At 40.9% G+C, this 22,737-nt stretch overlaps 1 protein-coding gene across 2 annotated transcripts in view; it reads right to left on the reverse strand.

Annotated features, from left to right (window-relative positions):
• The window catches only part of LOC101988975 (cadherin-related family member 3), a 76,595-nt gene that overhangs the window by 16,902 nt on the left and 36,956 nt on the right, over nucleotides 1–22,737 (reverse strand). For both annotated transcript variants that reach the window (XM_005348662.3, XM_013346825.2), the window contains exons 6-11: nucleotides 19,937–20,044; nucleotides 19,007–19,203; nucleotides 17,089–17,266; nucleotides 12,462–12,624; nucleotides 10,290–10,392; nucleotides 6,190–6,288 (exon numbers count right to left, since the gene is read on the reverse strand). In XM_005348662.3, coding sequence (XP_005348719.1) covers nucleotides 6,190–6,288; nucleotides 10,290–10,392; nucleotides 12,462–12,624; nucleotides 17,089–17,266; nucleotides 19,007–19,203; nucleotides 19,937–20,044 — 848 coding nt within the window. The remainder of the gene's footprint in view (nucleotides 1–6,189; nucleotides 6,289–10,289; nucleotides 10,393–12,461; nucleotides 12,625–17,088; nucleotides 17,267–19,006; nucleotides 19,204–19,936; nucleotides 20,045–22,737) is intronic.

Below are 22,737 nucleotides of genomic sequence, written 5' to 3' on the forward strand. Positions count from 1 at the left end.
GTGGGGAACCTGCAGGTAACCAAATTAGACCCTCTGAATGTCGGTGACAGTTATGTGCTTTGATATGTTAAAGGGGACCAGGACCTGTCCCAGGAGCATAAACTGGCTTTGTGCAGACCATTTCCTATGGTGGGACAGCTAAGCTACTCTACCTTTTATGGGGTTCATTATACAGTATTCTCTCTTTTCTTTTTGTTAATTGATTTTTATTGAGCTCTACATTTTTCTCTGCTTTCCTCCCTGCCTCTCCCCTCACCTTTCCAGCCCTCCCCCAAGGTCCCCATGCTCCTAATTTACTCAGGAGATCTTGTCTTTTTCTACTTCCCATGTAGATTATATCTATGTAAGTCTCTCTTAGTGTCCTCATTGATGTCTAAGTTCTCTGGGATTGGGTTTGTTAGGCTGGTTTTCTTTGTTTTATGTTTAAAAACCACCTATGAGTGAGTGCATATAATAATTGTCTTTCTGGGTCTGGGTTACCTCACTCAAAATAATGTTTTCTAGCTCCATCCATTTTCCTGCAAAATTCAAGCTGTCATTTTTTTTCTGCTGTGTATTACTCCATTGTGTAAATGTACCACATTTTCCTTATCCATTCTTTGGTCAAGGGACATTTAGGTTGTTTCCAGGTTCTCGCTATGACAAACAATGTTGCTATGAACATAGCTGAGCACATGTCCTTGTGGCACGATTGAGCATGCTTTGGACATATACCCAAAAGTGGTATTACTGGGTCTTGAAGAAGGTTGTTTCTTAATTTTCTGAGAAATTGCCACACTGATATCCAGCAGGGTTGAAACAGCTTGTATTCCCACCAGCAATGTAGGAGTGTTCCTTTTTCACCATAATGTTTCCAGCATAAGTTGTCATCAGTGTTTTTTATCTTGGTCATTCTTACCATTGTAAGATGGAATCTCAGAGTTGTTTTGATTTGCATTTCTCTTATGGCTAAGGATGTTAAAGATTTCCTTAAATATCTTTCAGCCATTTTAGATTCCTCTATTGAAAGTTCTCTGTTTAGGTCTGTACTCCATTTTTTATTGGATTATGTGTTCTTTTGGTGAACAATTTCTTGAGTTCTTTGTATATTTTGGAGATCAGACCTCTGATGTGGGGTTAGTGAAGATCTTTTCCCATTCTGTAGGCTGTCGTTTTGTCTTGTTGACCATGTCCTTTGCTTTTCAGAAGCTTTTCAGTTTCAAGAGGTCCCATTTATTAATTGTCTTCGTGTCTGTGCTGCTGAGGTTATATTTGAAAAGTGGTCTCCTGTGCCAATGTGTTCAAGTGTATTTTCCACTTTCTCGTCTATAAGGTTCAGTGTAGCTGGTTTTATGTTGAGGCCTTTGATCCATTTGGACTTGAGTTTTGTGCATGGTGATAGATATGGGTCTATTTTCATTCTTCTACATGTTGATATCCAGTTATGCCAGCACCATTTGTTAAATATACTTTCTTTTTTTCATTTGATATGTTTTGCTTCTTTGTCAAAAATCAGGTGTCCGTATGTGTGTGGATTAACATCTGGGTCTTTGATTTGGTTCCCTTGGTCCTCCTGTCTGTTCTTATGCCAATACCAGGCTGTTTTCAGTACTGTAGATCTGTAGTAGAGTTTGAAGTCAGGGACTGTGATGCCTCCAGAAGTGCTTTTATTGTACAGGATTGTTTTGACTATCCTGGGTTTTTTGCTTTTCCCTATGAAGTTAAGTACTGTTCTTTCGAAGTCTGTGAAGAATTTTTCTGGGATTTTGATGGGCATTGTATTGAATCTGTAGATTGCTTTTGGTAAGATTGCCATTTTTACTATGTTAATTCTGCCTACCCAAGAGCATGGGACTTCTTTCCACTTTCTGGTGTCTTCTTCAATTTCTTTCTTTAAGGATTTAAAGTTCTTGTCATACAAGTCTTCCACTTGTTTGGTTAGAATTAGTTCAAGATATTTTATGCTATTTGTGGCTATTGTGAAGGATGTTGTTACTTTGATTTCTTTCCCAGCCCTTTTATCATCTGTATAAAGGAGGGCTACTGATTTTTTTGAGTTGATCTTGTATCCTGCTACATTACTGAAAGTGTTTATAAATTGTAGAAGTTCCTTGGTAGAATTTTTGGGATTGCTTATGTAAACTATCATATCATCAGCAAACAGTCATTACACAGTATTCTTTTGGCAAGAGATTACAGCAAGGATAAGCCTTTCTTCAATCATTTTATACTTGAATCATGAGCTCTGCTACATGATTATCCAGCTCACCAACAGGTGCATGGGTGTTTCCCCTGGGCCATGATGAAGAAGAAAGCATTTCGTGTGCCATCCCCAACACTTTCAACCTTAAAGGATATTTCCTTTTCCAGCATCCTCCTTTAATCAAGATTCATCTCTTGTGATGAATTATTAAGTAGGCCACAAACACAGTTTATGATATCAACAACAGAAGAAGCGCATTCATGGATGAGAAGGCTTCTTATTTTGGCAGTTGCAGAAGGGAAAGCATCTATTGCTTGAGCCAGAGCATCATTATTAAGAAAGGGGTACTGCAATGGATACATGGCCATGGGAGAAGAGAGAACCAATGAAACCGATCTCTGGCATACAGACATGGAAAATGATAGGATCATTTCCACGTTTAACACTCGGTTAAGTACAGTGGGAAGTGTATTCTTCTGAAGGGGCAAAATTAACCTTTCAATAAAGTCTAAATGTTATCTTGAGCATCTTTAGCTGAATTTTAAATAGAGTAATTATGGAGCTCAAAATGCTGCCAAACCTCATCAAAATGTGCTGGAAATGGAAGGCATTTTCCCTTGTGACCCGCAACTCAGCTGATTCAATTTCCATCTCTCTGCTAAGTCTATTGATAAAGGAGTTCCTTTGCCTACACCTACATCTCTTCATAGATTTTAGTTAGCTCATCACATCTTATCGGCTTCTACTTTAAATATTATAGATCTCCATAATTATAATTTTCATGTAATCTGCTAGACATATTTAAATCTCTGCTAATCAACTCAGCATGGAAAAAATATATTAGCATAAGATTTTGTTTTGTTTTGTTTTGCCTTGTTTTGTTTTGAGCTAGCCTGAAAATCGATGTGGAAACCAGGCTGGCCTCAGACTCACAGAGGTCCACCAGGCTCTGTCTCCCAAGTACTGGGACTGTGGGCAAGTCCCATCATGCCCAGCTCTTTTTATTTTTTATTGCTTTTATTGTGCTATACTTTTTTTCTCCTCTCCTCTCCCTTTCTCCCCTCTTCCCTTCTAACCTCTCCCATGACCTCCATGCTCCCAATTTACTCAGTAGATCTTGTCTTTTTCTCTTGCCTATGTATATCCATGTATGTCCCTCTTAGGGTCCTCTTTGTTGTCATGGTTCTCTGGAGTTGTGGACTGTAGGCTGGTTTTTCTTTGCTTTGTGTCTAAAAGCCACTTATGAGTGAATACATGTTTTTTATTATATATTTTCTGGTTCTGGGCTACTTCTCTCATATTATTTTCCTAGATCCATCCATTTGCCTACAAATTTCAAGATGTCATTATTTTTTTTTTTTACTGCTGAATAGTACTTCATTGTGTAAATGTACCACATTTTCCTTATCCATTCTTTGGTTGAGATGCATCTATGTTGTTTTCAGGTTCTGGCTATTACAAATAATGCTGCTGTGAACATAGTTGAGCACATGTCCTTGTGGCATGGTTGAGCATCCTTTGGTTATTTGCCCAAAAGTGGTATTGCTGGGTCTTGAGGTAGGTTGTTTCCTAATTTTCTGAGAAATCACCATAGTGATTTCCAAAGCAGCTGCACAAGTTTGCACTCTCACCAACAATGGAGGCATGTTCCCTTACCCCACATCCTCTCTACCATAAGTTGTCATCAATGCTTTTGATTTTGGACATTCTCATGCCCAGGTACTTAATGTAGTATATCGTCTAAGTCTCTAGATATAACAATTGATATTCTGAGGGTGAATTTGTGTTCAGTATTTTGACATTTACAGTGTCCTCCTAAGGGTAGTTTGAACTGCGGAGGTTTTGTCTCTCTGGTAAATATCTTAATACGTACATACGTATGTATGTATGTATGTATGTATGTATGTAACAATTAATAAAAAACAGGCCATGAATTTGAAAGAAAGCAAAGAGAAATAGGTAAGAGAATTTGGAGAGAAGAAAAGAAAGGAGAAATGATATAATTAATTATATTATAAAAAAGAAAGAAAATGACTCAAGAGGACTTTGAAACAAAGCAAGCAAACAAACAAAAATCCCAACACTTCAATTCCACTCATTCAGCTCATGTGCTCTAATAAGGAAAATCAAGGGATCATTTTTTTTGTTGTTTTTGTGTTGTGAAAAAAAAAGGAAGGAGGATGTTCCAGCACACTGAAAATTGCCAGCACCCAGGAGACATCAGCAGTATAGCTATCACTGGCAGTGGGAAAACAGCCCAGCTTTTAGGCTGGAAAGTGGTTCCGAAGTTAAGAGCAAACAGTGCTCTTGCAGAAGGCCCAAATTCAGTTTCCAGAACCCGTGGCTGATGGCTCCCAGCTACCTCTAACTCTAGCTCTGGGGCAATCTGGCATCTGTGAGCACCTATACTCATGTGCATATACTCCCACAGAGACACATAGTTAAAGATTCCTGATAGGCGACAGCTAGCATGTGCTCTATGGTCCACATACATGGAATGTCAGCCATACACACAAGCCTCTTCTCAGCTCTATGGAACAGTTATTATCCTAACTTTACAGATGAGAACTCAAAAGTACAGGACTTGCACTATCATTCATTTGCACAAAAGCTCTGGAAGACCTGGGTTTGAATCCCTAGCAACACACACACACACACACACACACACACACACACACACGGGAGGAATAGGCATGGAGTTTTCTGCAGCACATTACTGGAGTAAGCTGAAGAAAAGTCTGCCAACTTCTCAGGGACATCAAAGCCATGAGATGAGAACAGGGACTTTGAAGCTATTATTTAGTCTCTCAAATAACTGCAGAGCTTCAAAGATGCTATAGGCAGAATGGCAGCAAGCCCCCCCCCACACACACACACACTGGCTGCCGTGCCTCCAGAAGCAGTCCCTTCTAGGAACTCAGGTCCTGTGCTTTCCTCTAAGTTCTAGAGAAGTTTGTTGTAGCGTGTCTTCAAACACAAAGTGGTGAATGACTGTTCCAAAGCTCAAGAAGACTCTTTTCCCAAGCCAAATGTTTTTAGATATTTCAGAACTTTCTGTGGCCTGGTCCAATAGACAACATTGTAAAGAAACTGGTGATTTTCTATTCAAATGTAGAAACTGAGTGAAGAGGTGAACTTTTAAAAGAATAATGGCCTGGCTCTTTTGCTGGAGTGCTTTGGACAAATGAAAACCTTATCTCTAAATATACCAGGATCCTCTTCTGCTAAGTAAGCATGGGCATCTCTATACCAAAACAGCACGGACAGTTTATTTTGGACGTTTACATTTTAGAAAGTAAATAATTTTATTTATTAAGAAATCAGCAAAATTTACTCTCCTAATGTTCATACTATAAAAAAAATTAGTCCTTATGGAATTGCCATAAAATGAAACCCTCAAAGATACATAGAGATGTGAGTTACCAGGGACCATTAAGTTATGGTAGCAGAGATAGGTTTGAAGCCAGTTTCTTTTGAGCCCTGCATGAATGACAGAATCACAGCAATTACCACTGCTGCGTTTTCCAAACAGAATCAGACTAGACTAGGTAGTACGTACTAACTCATATCTAGTTTAGAACTGCAGTAGATAGAACCTTAGCCATAATACTGACTTTGGACCTAAAACCTTGACCCCAGTTGTTCATAAAATTTGTGCTTTATGGATAATAACCTTGCTGTCCCTACTTGCTGACACTGAGTCATTGTTCGGAGGCAAAATGGGTGAGGAATGAAGGCAAGTCAATAACGTGCATTTGTCCATCACAAAAACAAATCCTAGCACTGACATCAAATCCCAAGGTAGCCTTTGAGCCATCGTCAGGATGACCCTCTGAGAGCATCGCCAGAGAAGATAAACATCTCCCAGAGGACTTGATGCCCACAGTGCTCCTGTATCTGCTGTGTTCTCTACGTGTCCGTGCTCCCCTTCCACTGGTCACTCAGTAGAGACCTGGTGAGGGTTTCCTTGTGGACACTGGACGGTCTAAGAAAGGGGACATTCTTACCTCCTGATGTTTCTGGAACTGAAAACACATAACGTGAGGCTTGAAATTTGGGGCTGAAGTCATTGTCTGGAGCGATCTCCACAAGGATAGTCACGGTCACTGGAAAATGGTGCAGTGAATTAATACGGTTATGTTGCTTTGTTCTACAAACTGAAACACGTCTCCAGTTACAGAATTAGCACAGCATTATGAAACTACCATCGATGTCTCATCCTCCAAATGATTGTGTTCCCACACTGTGTGTTCTCAGGGCCACAGCGGTGGTGTGACCGTGAAATGTCCCCCACAGTCTCGTGTGTTTAAATACTTGGTTCTCAGCTGAAGGGACTTCTGTTGGGGAAGGTTGTAGACCCTTTAGGAAGAGGATTTTCCGTGGAGAGAGTGGGTGGCTAAGGGGTGAGCCTTGAGGCTTTACAACCTGGCCTCCTCCTCCTGTTCAGTCTCTATGACCTGATTGTGGATGTGGTGTGAGTGGCTATAATTCCACCCTTACATTTATTGTCCCCTCGTGAAGAGACTCTCTTGTAGAAAGTATGTAATTATAACATATATTCATGGGTAATTGCATATACATGAATATATGTTATAATTATACATTATACATAGTGCTGAATAACTATTATACAGCACCATGCTTTAAAACTAGAAGGCGAAATGGAAAAAGACTCAGAAAAGCCATGTTTAATGCTTGGAATTAGCATAAATTCTATGGCCTTAAACTAGATTTAACTTCTCAGAAGCTCAGTTTTCTCATCAATCAATCACTCAATCAAGTCAGTGTCTATCTTGTTCATCCCTGTGTGGACCTAAAGTCAGAGGAGATAATGATCAACAAAGATTTGCAAAGGATAAAAAGACTCAGAAAAGCAGTTACTACTGGCCAGGCAGATTGCTCAGTATGTAATAATGCTTGACCCCAAGCCTAATGGCCTGAGTTCAGTCCCCAAGATTCAAATGGTGGAAGGAGAGAACCTATGCCAGAAAGTTGTCTTCTGAGCTCGATACACACGTTATGGCATAGCCTACCCCCCATGCACACACACAGACACACACACACACACATATAATCAAATAATTAAGTATGGTAAAAAAAAATAAAAGATTTACTGCAATTTTTGCACATTGCATGCAAAAGAAGGAACTCGTATTTGAGGTTAACAAGCTAAGGTAGCTTATTAGATAATTTTTAGAAAAAATAGTTTGATATTAAAACATAAAAAGAAGAAACTTGAAAACAAGGAACTTTTAAAGTAAAATTATAACACAGCATAGAAAGCACTAAGGACATTGGTATTACCGCCCTGGTTTCACAAGAAAGAGACTGAGATGAACAGAATTAAATTCATGGTCCAATGTCACAAAGGTAAAAATTCAAGGAGAGCTGGGTGGTGGTGGCGCACCCTTTAATCCCAGCACTTGGGAGGCAGAGGCAGGCGGATCTCTGTGAGTTCGAGGCCAGCCTGGTCTACACAAGAGCTAGTTCCAGGACAGGAACCAAAAAGCTACAGAGAAACCCTGTCTTGAAAACTCCAAAAAAAAATCAAGGAGTAGATGCCAAAACATGTTATATTGGTTAATATCATCTCTGAGATATTAATGTGCCAAATGCTAAGTCCTAAATTAAATAAAAATGAAGAGGCTTTTATGGCAAGACTTCTCGAGGTTCCTCTCTGCTAGTATTTATTGTGCATCTCCGGGTAAGCGTTCCTCCCAAGACTTGGCTGGCTATGAAATTCTCCTTTAACAGATTGTCTCACATATGAAAGAGGTTTGGTATAGCACCTCTCCTCAAACTCTGTGCCATGTAGGTCAAACAGAAATCTGAGATCTCTATGACCTACGTTTCAGAAACATTACGGCATGCTTTGCCTCCCGGCATGTACTATTATGTTCACTTTCCAGGATAATGTGCACAACTTCTGTCATAATCTCCACAGTATCCTTGATCTGTTAGAAAGTTTCAAGAGTGCTATTCTACAGAAACAAATGGTTTACTTTAAAGCTGTACGTTTCTCTCAATAAACCCATTTATATGTTGCAAGAGCAGGTGCCATTACAGCCCTGCCATACTCTGATTTTTTTATTGCATCCATAAAGACTCCAAATTGTGGGAATTAGCTGGCCTATAAAAACAGAAGGAACCAGATTGCAATTTTGCAAGTCTATTTTATGAACAATTACTGTGAATATATTGGGGTGTGAGGGTCAGAGGGGAGATGTTGTTGAAAAATATGTTTTATCTCTTTTCTGTTTAAAAAAAGTTCAAGTCTGATGAGATAAGAAAGTTATTTAGCTATGAGGAAAAAGAAAACATCCTAAAATGTCACTTTGAGCTATATGATAGACTTCTCATGATGGTCTACTGGTACCATCAAAGAAAAATCAGAAATACTTTAGGGTAAGATGTCATGTCTTGGTTCCTGCCCCCAACATAGGGGGTAGCTGGGTAGCTGTATAATTCTATAAACCATCATTTAAACTTAGTCTCTGTGTTAGTAACATTTCTGGTCACAGAAATGATATTAATAAAGATATTAAAAGACGCAGCCAATGGAGAAAGGATTTTGACTCTTGGTTAAAGCTGGGAAGGTGTGGCAGGAGGAAGCAATGGGCATTTGTTCATCAAGTCTCAGCAGATCGGGAAACAGAAAGACAGCAAGAGCCAGGCTCAAGACATGGGTCTCATGACCTACTTCCAGGGACTCACTTCCTCCAGTGGGAGCCACCTCAAAGAAGTTCCACAACCTCCCCAAACAGTGTCACCCATCTGGGGACCAAGCGTTCAAACATTGTGGGGAGCATTCCTATCATTCCTATTCAATCGTAGCAACTCCACTAAAATCCTTATAGCAGAGAATCAGGAAAGATTGAGAGCATCCTGGGTGTATTGATTACAGTTCATGGTTCAGTTCCGTTTGGTTGAAAAACAAACCTCGTCTATATTTCCACCCTTCTACATCTATGAAAGAAAAAAATGCTTCCTTATTTGTCCCAGATGCCATTTCAAAATCCATCCCAACCCAACGGTTGAGACAACCATCAGCAATGATTCAGAGTTCTTACAAGAGAAGAAATCCAGCTGTCATCCTTACGTAGGTTCTTCACTGTCAGGCTACTATTAAACTTGAGTTTTCTTCCATAACTTTTGGTTTATAATTAACCCGCAGGGCCACACGACCCCAGTAAATTGTCAGGTTTGAGAGACACCACATTAACAGCAGATGGAACCTGAAAATTCTGAGAATATTTCTTCCCAGAAAAAATCTCTATGTCAAAACCAAACAAGGACTGGAACTGCTGATTGGGCAATTACCAATCCCTTGGGAAACTTGATGTATGTTTTCAATTACACAAGAGTAAACCAAGAGAAACAGGCACTGGGCAGTTCATTTAGCAAAGCTCTTCCTAATCACACTGCTCTAGATCCTTAGCACCCAATTTAAACTTGTACCTCCAAAGGATACCAGCTCACAATCAGCAGAACTCTAATTATTAAATCTACAGATGCCAGGGACTTGATAACCAAGCAGTCTGAAGCTCATTGACCCACACACTCGTTTACCATAGGCTGGCACAAACCGGTGGGAAAGTTATGACGAGACCTTGTGTGACAGAGCAGTAGCCAGCCCAGCACATTCACCAAGTTCGTGAGCTATGGAACTTGGCAAGTGACTCATTTTTTTTGCATCAATAATAGCTTTACGTCATGTAATATCATTTAACTAAAATGTTTTTTTTAAAACATTCAATTATCAAAAATATGTTTGAGCTATATGTTGCCTGATACCAAGCTCTTTCCAAGTCAGGGGTATTAGGTATTATGTATATATAATTCTTTATGCTAAATATATATTTATATTTATGTTATACACACACACACATATATATATATAGTCAAGAATAAGATCTGGAACCCACACCCCTGCTTTTTCCAATCCTAAGATCTCTAGTCAGACCAAGATATAAAATTCTATTTTAAGTGCTACTAATAAGGGCAAAGGGTTCCCAGTGATGGAAACTCCAATTTGTCTGTCTCATTCTCCCAATATGATGAATTTTTATAACACATTGACCAGCCTTGGAAAGTCCATTACGGTTACCTGTATGAGATGGATGTAGGTCATCAAATACCGAAATCATCATTTCATAAATGTGTCCTGCTGCAACCACCTCTGGGCTTTCATAATCCAGCTCTTTGGTAACCTTCCAGAACAACATTATTTTAGAAAAATAGAATCAAAATTTCATTAATCCATTTTACATGTGTGTGTGCATGTGTGCACACGCAGACACACATTATAGCTTATGTATGGCAGTCAGAGGACAAGATGAAGGAGTCCATTCTTCCCACACTGTAGACACCTATGATAAAACCCAAATTGCCAGGCAGGTGCCTTAACCTAACGGGCCTCTCAACTGGCCCAGAACCAAAACTTTTCATGTATATACTTTTAAAAGTCAGTCCAGAAAAGTGCCTATTTCCTAGGGATGACATCTCAGGATACCTGAGTCTGATACACATAAGTCAGCATTTTGGTGGAACATCAGGATGCCACAGACTCCCTCCCAAAAGCTTACTTTTGGAGGAAATACTTCAGCATGGAAGAAGACACCGATCATAACCTGCATTGCATGCTAATTGTGTTGCTGCAAGCAAAATAATTGACTGGAATCCCATGAGATTTGGTTTTCTCTTTTAGTGTGCAGATGTGCATGAGGACAAAACACTCATCTACATAAAATACACCAACAAATAGATAAACGAAAGCTATTCCTGATATAAAATACTACTTCAAAGCATTTCTGAATACTGTTAGGTTTCAGTTAGAGCTATAGGCATGGGCGGTGACAGTAAGATATCAGAAACTTGAGAACCTCTACTGCAGTAGTATTAGCCTGAATCTCAGTGTAGCAAAAATAAATGAATCAATATGGCACAAGAATTCCAGGTTCAGAAAGAGCTTCTCTTTTTTGATATTTGATTTTATTCTATTAACTTTTTTTTCATTTATTTTGCATACCAACCACAGTTTCTCCTCCTTCTTCCTCTCCTGTTCCCTCCCCTGCCTCTGACTCCAATCTAGTCCCCTGCCCATCCACTCCTCCTCCATCTCCAGTCAGGAAGGAACAGGATGGAAAAGTTTCTCTTTTTAAAATTCATCATATGGCTCATTCAACCATTCAGGGAATTATCCTTCGTATCCTCTGTGAACTAAGTAGTATAGCACATTTTGGTTCACAAATGATAACCACTTAGAAATGTGTGTAAACCTTGCAATCTAATAGGATCAATAACTAAATAGTTATGAGTGTAAATTAAATGTTTTCATAGGTGGCATGCAACCTGCACTGTTTGATGGTAGGAGATCATTCTTAGGAATAAGTGGCATTTAATACCTATGTGGTAGACATGCAAACACAGAAGTCACTTAGAGGTAGGCGATGGATAAAGGTATTCATTCAGCTACAGATTAAGCTGGTGTGAGCACTCAAGTCTTAGAATATTGCTTACAAATCCCCCACCTTTATCCAAAATTCCATTTTACAGAGGACGGTTTGGGTTTACATTGTAAAATGAGTATCAGCCCAGTAAGCAGCCTGGTTCTGTGCCCAAGTTCCCAAATTTCATATGCACGCAGGAACTTACTTGTAGCTGTGAAATTTGTCAAGAAAATTTGGGGTTAGGATCAGAGAAACAAAGGGCTCTCCTCTGTGGGTCTCTCAGTCAGGTGTTTCTGGCTAAGAGCAGGACCAGGTAGGTTGAGGGTAGTTGGTAATAGTGGAGTAAGGAGCTTCCAAAACTAGCTCCGACTGGCACTCTGAAAATAAATGCCATGGGAACTGGGGGTTATGAAGAGGAATTGCTTCTAAGGCTGAATCATGTGTAGAGAAAGAAAAAAATCTGGAGTCTTCATACTCTTCCAATAGAAAGTTTGACTCTCTACAAGAGGAGCTGACATCAGTTACTTCCTTGTGCCAGGAGAGCAAGCCGTTGTCACAATACGCTGTCATAGAGACTCGCCTCCAAGGAAATCAGCATGTGTTTTAGCTTCTGATTTCCCAAGTTAAATAGGAAGTGAATTATTTTGTGCTCATTATAATATGGAGAAAATGATAGCAGGAACAAGATGGTTAAAAACATGCCCAGATGCCTTCTGGCAAGACAACAGAGGGGCTCGGAATTCTCTACTGTATCAGGTCATCTCCTGTTCCTATTGATCATGACCATTTTCTTGGGAAAGCACTCTGGAATGACAGGCACAGGGGCTCACCTGAATGAAATTCTCAGCATTCGGCACTTGCTCAAATAGTTGTCCAGATCCTACTGGGCCAGAGCTTGGTGCATAATGAATTGTGTCAGGAGGCTTGTCAAGGTCGTGGCACGTGAGCTTTGCAATTATTGTGTCCTTGGCAATCTCTTCCTTGCCTGTGTACCTGTTTAATTGTTCAACAAGAAAAATCTGTTTAGATGGGCATTCTCTTACAAGGTAATGTTTTCTCGGTAAATATCCACTAGCTGTGATAAGGTCTGCATGTGTGCTTTGTCCATCCTGCCGCAGACAAGCCCTCTTTTTTTTTTTTTTTTTTTTTTTTTTTTGATTTTTGAGACAGGGTTTCTCCATAGCTTTTTGGTTCCTGTCCTGGAACTAGCTCTTGTAGACCAGGCTGGCCTCGAACTCACAGAGATCAGCCTGCCTCTGCCTCCCGAGTGCTGGGATTAAAGGCATGCGCCACCACCACCCTGCCTGCAAGACAAGCCCTCTTTAGAGCATCATTTAGGTGACCATTTCCTAGCCACTTCCTTCCTGCTCCCAGCTGGGTATTTCTTTGGGAAAGAAAATTATCAAGGCCACCACATCCTTGGGGAGGGCCTCAGAAGGAATCAACTCATTCTCTGGGATTGCTCTCCTCTGCAACATCTGGATGATGGATATGGTTTGACTCTAAAATGATCTCCACAGGCTTACGTTTCAAACACCAGGTCCTCTGCGGGTGGCCCTCTTCTTGGAGGCTGTAGGACATAGGGGCTAGCTGGAAAATGTTCTTCTCTAAGGACAGGTCCTGGAAACTTAAACCCCACTTTATTCCTTATTCCTGCCTTGCTGGCTGCTTCCCTGTCCACGTGTGAACAGCGCAGGCCACATGCTTTCCTTCCCATGGACTGTAGAGCCCGTCTATGCCTTCCTTGTCATGATGCATTTGAACTGTGAGCCCCAATTCATCTTTCCCCCCTTCAGTTGCTCTGCTGGGCATTTCTCAAAGTTGTAAGAAAGGAACAAATACACGTGACAAAAGGGACCGAGGGTCCTAGCCATGCTATAACCACAGCAGATTGTCTCACCTTTCTATCCATCCATCCACCGTGGATTTCACTACCCCAGGTGATCGTCTCCAGCTTCTAAATACTACGTATTATGCAATAGCTGATTTAGTTCTTTCCTTTTTAATTTTAGTTATTTATTTGTTTGTATTCATTTAACATACCAACCATCATTCCCCCTCCCTCCTCTCCTGCTATTCTGTCCCCAGGACGACCCCAGCTAAGACTCCTAGCGATAGCGAAGAGGGTGGCTGAACTGGCCTTGCCCTGTCCTCAGATAGGTGACCACCCTTTGTGATCATAGAGCCTACATCCAGTAACTAATGGAAGCAGGTGCAGATAGCCACAGCCAATCACTAGTTCCCTTTAATTAGGATACTCCCCTGTCTCCCAGTTGGCCACTTGACCTTCTCCTAAATCATGGCAGCAAGGACTTAAGATCATGTCTTTGGCATTTTTCTCTCCGATTTTTTTTTAGTTGCTTAAATTTTTCAATGCTGCTTTACAAATTTTTGTTCTATGACCCTGATAAGACAGAGCCCCATTACAGCAAACAAGCAGAGCAGAGCTACAACAGATGACAGCCTAGAGTAGGGCTTGGTTAATTAACTATGATCTTCCTGGGAGAATAAATAGGAACCAGCAGAAGGAGAAAATATTGGCAAATTTCTGTACCAAATAGATTCCAAACACAGGTTGTATTTGTATTTGTTCATTCTAACAATGAAATGCTGGATACTGCTGTTAGCTCCACTGGAGAATTATAACTGGGGCCCCAACAAGACAGCGTGGGACAGGAAGCAAGAGTAGGTTTCATCTTTCATTAGCTTGTCAGGAATATGTTTAAGGAACAAGGGCACAGTTTCCCATATATAAAGAGACTTACAGAGGCTCATACAAGAGCTTTCTAAGCCTGACCCCAATAGAACAGGATGTGTCAAAAGGGTTTTACAGGAAATTAAAAATCTTCTGCATGGCAAAGGAAACCATCAGCAAACCAAACAGCCTACATGGCAGGAGATAGCTATACATCACACAGGAGGCTATATCTAGAATATAACCCTGAAAAAACAGTGCAAAAAATTTTGCCAATCAGGACATAGGCTAATGAGTTGAACTGATGGTTCTCAACAGAAGAAACACAAATAGCTGATGTATATTGCTTATAAGCTGTTAGAAACCTTGTCCACCAGGGAAATGAAAGTGAAAACTATTTTGAGAAAGGCTATATCCAAGGAAAACAATGATAACACATGCTGGGAAGAATATGTGGAAAGGGGACTCCCTATTCACTGCTGCTGGGAGTGCAAACTGGTATAGCTACCATGTAAATAAGCGTAGAAGCTCCTGTGACCCGGTCACACCACTTCTGAGCACACACCCGACGATCTCTGTATCCTACCACAGAGTTACTTGCACATCCATGGTGTGGGAAGTCCTTCTATGTTTTGCCTTTATTGGTTAATGAATAAAGCTGTTTCGGCCAGTGGTTTAGCAGAATAGAGCAAGGTGGGAGTTCCAAGCAGAGAGAAGAGGAGGGAGTAGGCGGAGTCAATGAGGTGCCATGTACTCTCCAGAGGAGAAAGATGCGAGCTGCCAGCTGAAACCCTACCAGCAGGTCACGAGCCTTATGGTAAAATATAAAATAATAGGAATGGGTTAATTTAAGATGTAAGAGATTGCTAGGAATATGTTAGAGTCATTGGCCAAGCAGTGTTATAATGAATACAGTTTCTGTGTGGTTATTTCGAGTCTGGGCAGCCAGGAATGAAGCATTAGCCTCCACCAACACATCCAGATTTATAATAGCACTCATCACAATAGTTAGAAATGAAAGTGGCATCAATGTCCATCAACTAATGAATGAACAATAAAAATGTGGTACACACATATGCACGAGGGAATTTTATTCAGTTGTAAATAAAATTACATAAATTTCAGGAAACAGATTAATGTGAAGATTATTATATTAAGTGAGGTAACCCAGCCTCGGAAAGACAGATACTCTCTCTTTTGAAGCTTCTAGTTTCTAATTCTTATATGAGAGAGTGAGTGTAGGTATAGGTTGATGTGGGATTCCCCTCTGTATGTTGTGATTACCATTAGTGAATAAAGAAACTGCTTTGGACCTATAGCAGGGCAGAACTTAGCTAGGTGGGAAAATGTAACTGCTGGGAGAAAGGAGGCAGAGTCAGGGAGAAGCCATGGAGCTGCTGCCAGAGACAGACATGCTGAAACTTTGCTGGTAAGCCACAACCTCGTGGTGATGCACAGATCAATGGAGATGGGTTAAATTAAGATATAAGAGTTGGCCAATAAGAAGCTAGAGCTAATGGGCCAAGCAGTGATTTAAATAATATGGTTTCTGTGTGATTATTTCTGATCTGAGCTACCGAGCAGCCAGGAACCAACAAGCGGCCTCCTTCAGCAACAGGTCATGAATAGAGAGGGAGGCAAGAGAAGCAGCAGGTCCTAAGGAAGGAGAAGGATGGTTGTAGAGACAGAGGAGGTGGTTTCTCAGACAGATGGCAGGGGATGAGGGGAGAAAAAAAGAACAGAATAACCACACGGGCAGCAATACTAAACCTTTATGCACATATCAAAATCCAAGAATTCTACATCTCAAAATGTTTTCACCACTTGCTTGGCATCAAACCCTGACCCTCATGAACTACTTCACCGCAAGCCTTTGACTACCCCATCGGATCATTTTTGCTTCCATTTAGAGCGATTTGAATATGGAGATCCACCATCCTCCCACTTAGAAAGGTACGCAGTGCATGATGGAGGGAAAATGTTACATTCTTTAAGCCAAGGACAAAGCTATGTGCATGTGCATGTGGGTGTGTGGATCCATGTGTATGTACATGTGTGTTCATGCATGTGAAGGCCAGAGGAGAAACTCAGGTAGTATTCCACAGGGACTGCCTACCGTTTTGTTTGGTTTTTTTGTTGTTTTGATTTTTTTTTTTGATGGAGTCTCTTGCTGGTCTGTAACTTACTGAGTAAACCAGGCTGCCTGGCCAGTGAGTGAGCCCGAGGGACCTGCCTGTCTCCACTTCCCCAGTGCTGAGCATACAAGAGCTTTTTACCATACCTCGCATTGTTATGTGTGCTGCAGGCACTGAACCCAGCTTCCTATGCTAGCAAGGCAAGCATTTTAATGAGACATGCTCTCACCTCAGGAATGACATCTTTAGCCAGAAACTTACTCCACTGAGTAAGGAGGGTTTCTGATAAAGCTAACAGATGTATAAAAAGAACCATTATAAGATAGCATCTGCTCAGTACTGTGCAGAAGCAGTACCAGAAATTAGCCCATTAATTCCTCACAACCATTCTTTAAGGAGTTCTATTAGTAACCCATTTACAAAGCCAGGCATAGAGTCACTTTGATCTCAGACCCCACCTGCAGATCTCAGAAACTCGGCTTTCGGTCATGAACAGAAACAGCAGGCCATTCGTGAGGACTGTTTCTGAGCAACCAAGATTCAACTTGATGACGACCGAATGTCAGAGCCAGCCAATAAATCCAACAGTCCTTGTTTTTTCCGGGCCCACTCTGAGTTCTTGCTTACCTAATCAGATAATGATCACAGAAAGGTGAGTTGTCGTTAATGCCGTGAACATAGGTAGTCACCGGAATGGTTGCACACCTCTGGTCATTGTCGCACGCCTTAATGGAGAAGGACAGAGCACGTGCAAAGCCAGTTTTCTCCACATCAAGACGGGTGGTCGTCACCAGGGTCCCTTTCTCTGTAACGAAGCAACAGAATGGGCCAGATTGTCATTTTCAAAATTACTTCATTACATGTGTAGCTACAGAAAAAAAAATAGGAAAGCAAAAAAGTATGCCCTGTCCAACAGAATTAAGGAGCTGACTCAAAGTGCACGATACTGTTAAATTATTTATCACTGAGATGCACTATTAATCTTATGATGTTAATGGATAGGATAACAAAATTGTTTGGCTTAAGAGAATAGAGAAGGCGCTCTAGAAGAAACCCTTCTTCTAGGCCTTGAAGGTTATGTAGCAGAAGAAAATGTCAGGAGATGGGAGCTGATTGCCACCAGAGAATCATCTAAAATAATCCTGAAAACCCCACCAGAACATGACTTTCTCTCGCTTAACCATCACTTAAATCCAACAAACATTTTCTGAGTGTCATCTATGCAGCATGAAGTGTGACAGCTACCGTATTCAACATGATGACATAGAGTCTCCATATTTATGGAATTTATATTCAAAGCTGGGAGACAGCCCTCGACACGCACAGAAAGACAAAAAGTTCAAATGATGTTACTATGGAAATGAGCGCTATAATGTGATTTTTACAGATAATAATATCTAATGGTCAGGTGCTTAGAAAACACAAGGGAGCAGTCTCAAGGCAGACAGTCTACCTGATGGCTCACAGCAAGAGGAAAAAGAAGAAAGAATCTGGGTGGCATAGGATATGCTTGGGGAGGGCGCTGTGGGTGGTTGAGAACAAGGCAAGGGCCAGAGAAACAAGACCTCAGTGATAAGCTAAGAAGCACTGGCCAACTTTCAAGTGCAGAAAGCAAATAGAGAATTTTGCACCCAATCTGAGTCTTTAAAAAAAGCATCACTGGGTGCTCTATGAAGATGCTTAGCAGTTAACTGGAAAAGAAGCACCCCAAGGAAGAGGCCAGGAAGAATTGGGGATGAGAACATGAGTGTTAGCAGGTTATTTGAGAAGCAATCCACTGCAATGGGACATGGGAAAGAGGCCCAGGGGAAAAAAAAAAAAAAACGCTCTCAATAAAAGAGCATCATTAAGACAGCCACTGCCATTGGCCCAAGAGCTTCACATCACTGAGGAATTCCAGGAGCCAGAGTAGCTCATACTGGCAGAGAAAACATCTGGAAGCTTTCTACACCAGGCCCTGAGTGCAGACTTTCTCCAAGTCCAGCCTGGGACTTGTGAGAGAGAAAGGGAAGTTGAAGCTGTCAGATCCCGAGTAAAGCACAGCAAAGCACAGCTGGAAGCAACCTTACTGCACGGAGCTGATATGTGTAGGACAATGACCACATTTGCTTCAACGGTGACCTGCATTTGTGCTAAAGATAACCCAGCACTGTCCTCCACTCAGCAGCTCTAAACACAACACAATTTGCCTCCCACCACCATGACTGAATGGACAAAGAATAAAAGATTAGCTCTAACCAGCCAAACCAGCTTCTCCCTCACAAACATTTGGCCCTGAAGTAGAGTGGAGCTGAGTTGGGTCTAAGAATACGTGCTGAACGGGCACATAAACTATAGAGTTAATAATTTCGTAACAGGCGTGAAGAGACGCGGATTAGCAGAGGAGTCCGTGGGATGCTGGCCCTGCAGAACCACTCAGAGGACATTTCCAAACTGTCTAAGGGATGTTTCCTGGTGGGGTTTTAGTCTTTCTACCTTCCCTCGAGAAACCGGGTGTGTGGAGGATGGGTATACATTACTTAGGGCAGCAGAGTTCTCAACCTACCTTGGTCTACTGCGAAATAGTCATCCACTGCCTCCAGTCCAAAGGTTAAACCGCCCAAGTCATCTTCATCGGCCGCCTGGCACACAGCAATCGTCGTCCCTACTGGAATTTCTTCGTCCAGCGTGATGTTGATATGATGATGCAGAGTTGAGTTGGTGGAGGTGACACTCCAGACCCCATTTTCAACACTAAATAAGCTTGTTTTAAAAGGAAATGTTCTTAGCGTGGTACCCACCAGCTGTCATTTCCCTACCTTGCGTTGGTAAAGGGGGGAGGGGCAGACTGGAGAGAGTGGGGGCATGATGGAAATCATATTTATCCACAAGTATCTAAACCTCTTCCTGATCTTAGCTCCAGATTACCTAAAGCCCTAAGGCTTATCGTGGGCTACTCATTCTTCCTAACAGGGGCTTCCCTGGGAAGTAACTACCATGTTTGTCTCCATTTTATAGACATGAAAACTGAGAATTGAAGAAGTGAAGTAACTTTCAGAAGGTGGCTGAGAGAGGGTTAGGACACAAACTTCTTTTGCTCTAGACCCTGTGTGCACAGTTACTGTGTTCTTACCCTTCGAGCATGCGCCACCTTCTTCATAGAGCAGCTAACACTCAACATGCTTTTGTACACTCACTAGCTATAACATTGACTAGACTCTCCCTTGAGAGAAATAAGAGCTAAGCCAGAAAGTCAGGGATTAAGGATGTACTGCATGAATAACCCCTTATTTTATTGCAATTTCAATATAGTTTATACTTTAAAACTATTTTTGCTTTTAGTTTCTAAGTAAGCCTTTTTTTTAGACTCTTGTGTCTTATGTGGTTGTTTATACAATGCTTGCTTATTTTCTTTCTCAGTTAAAAAGAAGGAAAAGAAGGAAGGAGGGAACGATGTTTTCAAGGTCAGATCAAATAATGTGCTGTCTTTCCTTACCTACAGGCAAGAGTGGGGTCCTTATTGTTGACATTGATGAGGGAAATCTTCAGATTCCCAGTAGCAAACAGTCCTCCAGGATCAACCACTTTAATAACCAGGGAAAAACTAAAGGCACAGCCACAAAAAAAGATGGTTAAGACTTGATAAATAGCAGTCCTCCAGAGACGCAGAACCTAGCAGGCTGAACTGGCCAGCTACAACCATTGACTCCTTTGCTTGAGATGCCATTCAGACCAGATGTTTTAGCGGTTGGAAGTGACTAATACTTTGGAAAGAAAGAAATGGGTCAAATCACCTGACCGAAGAGGCCTTAGCTTTTAAAACGTTTGCCAAGTGCTGACAGATATTAGCATGACACACAAATGCATGAAGTTTGTTTTTTTTAAAAAAAGATTTGTTATTTCCCATAAATATCTGGGGGTGGGGCTATAGAAATTTTTTAGCGTTTTTGTAACAAATAGGATCATTCATAGCTATGGATTTGTACCCTTTAAATATTGAATTCTATTAAAGACTAACAGATGCTGAGGTTAAAGGGTTAGGCATACCCCAGTGTGGTGGGGGATACATCATCCTGCCATCCAGGATATCTCCAGGCAGGAGGAGAGAGTGTTCAAGTCTACAGGGGGATTTAAACACACAGATAGAAAAGGAAGAAGCCTTCCAAACAAATTAGTCACCATAAGAAACATTAGGATTGCTACGTGCTTAACGAGTTTTTATTTCCCAGATACATGCGGAGGTTTGAGGGATGACTAATGAAATTAGAAAATGAAATTTTCATTATTAATGTCAAACAATCTCATCCCCAGTCTGTGACCCCTTGCTGTCATGTCTCCTGACTTTCCCAGTGCTTTCAGATTTGATCCCAACAAACTCTAGTTCCAAGCAAATTCAAGGAGTTACTTTCTTCTTCAGATAAAAAAAAATTTATTTTACCTTTAAATATAGCAAAACTGACACCAAAATTCCCTCTCTGTTTCTCCATATCAAGGTATAACCACTTCCCAATTTCTTAATTTCTCTTTCAAGAAGTTGATAGCTTATGAAAAAAAGTATTGGAAAAAGCCAATAATCTACCTAAGCAAATCAACACATTTAAAAAATAATAATTCTAGCCAAGAACGGCAGTACATGTCCTTAGATTCAGCACTTGGGAGGCAGAGGCAAGGTTATCTCTCTGAGTTAAAGACCAGTCTGTTCTACATAGGGAGTTCGAGGCCTGCCGAGGATACACAGTGAGACCCTGTCTCAAAAGAATAATAATTCTGAGAAGGCTTGCCTACGATAATGGGAATGATGGTATGGGCAATACCCACAGCACTCTAACTCAAATCCCGGTTTGTTTTGGCCTTTCTAGATGGTGACAGAGAGTGAAGGCCATGATGATCCTTCCAAATACTTTCAGAAGGACTCAAACAAGTGATTTCGTAGCCCGATACCTCCTTTCAAGAAAGGAATTTTGAATTTTTATATTTTAAAAATTAACTATTAGAAAGTTAAATTAGTGCTAGTTAGATGGCCCTGCAGGTAAATTGCTTGCCTCTACCTGAGCTTGACCTCTAGAACTCAAGCAAGGATAGAAGGGGAGAAGTAACTTCAAAGGTTGTGCTCAGACTTCCCCAAGTGCACCACAGTGTGTGTGCCCTGCCACCCTCCACACACATCCACAAAACAAAGATTGAAAAGAGAGAGAGAAAATTGTTTTAAAAAATCAATTTTTATCTAAAATTTTCCTTATTTCAGTAAAGATCAACTCAAGAACACAAGCAAATCTGTATCCAGGAAAGAAAGGGAGGAAGGATGAGTGGAAGGAGAGAGACATGAAGGGAGGAAAGGAAAAGGAAGGGAGGGAAGAAAGAAGAGTATGACCACCAGAGATGGGAATAGATGGTCATCTTGGCCCAACAGCCATTAATGCTCTCGGTCTGCAATCAGATTCAATTTTCTACTCTCAGTTCCTCTGCTTTCAGAAATTAAGAAAGAAAGAAAGAAAGAAAGAAAGAAAGAAAGAAAGAAAGAAAGAAAGAGAAAGCTTTCCTTTTCACTTGCCCAGAAAAATATTCCTTTCCCAAACTTTAATTTACATTTGTCAACAAATCTTAAGACTTAAAAATATCTATGGTAGCTCCCATGCTCTAGGGTAAGTAGAATTAACATAGTAAAATCTTACCAAAAGCAATCTACAGATTCAATGAAATGCCAAGCAAAATTCTTCACAGACCTCAAAAGAACTCTACTTAACTTTATATGGAAAAGCAAAAAAAAAACCCAGGATAGCCAAAACAGTGCCGTACAATAAAGAAACTTCTGGAGGCATCACAATCTCTGACTTCAAACTTTACTACAGAGCTACAGTACTTAAAACAGCCTGGTACTGACATAAAAACAGACAGGAGGACCAAGGGAACCAAATCAAAGACCCAGATATTAATCCACACACATACGGACACCTGATTTTTGACAAAGAAGCAAAAAATATAAAATGGAAAAAGGAAAGCATATTTAACAAATGGTGCTGGCATAACTGGATATCAACATGTAGAAGAATAAAAATAGATCCATATCTATCACTATGCACAAAACTCATGTCCAAATGGATCAAAGACCTCAACATAAAGCCAGCCACACTGAACCTTATAGACGAGAAAGTGGAAAATACACTTGAACGCATTGGCACAGGAGACCACTTCCTAAATAAAACCCCAGCAGCACAGACTGTAGTAGGAGCTGTGGGTTGCATTCCGCCACCCAGCTCCCACCAGCAGCTAGCTTTACCCGAAATAACAACATACAAA

This window comes from Microtus ochrogaster, chromosome 6 (genome assembly GCF_000317375.1).
Source record: "Microtus ochrogaster isolate Prairie Vole_2 chromosome 6, MicOch1.0, whole genome shotgun sequence".
Taxonomy (NCBI): Eukaryota; Metazoa; Chordata; class Mammalia; order Rodentia; family Cricetidae; genus Microtus; species Microtus ochrogaster.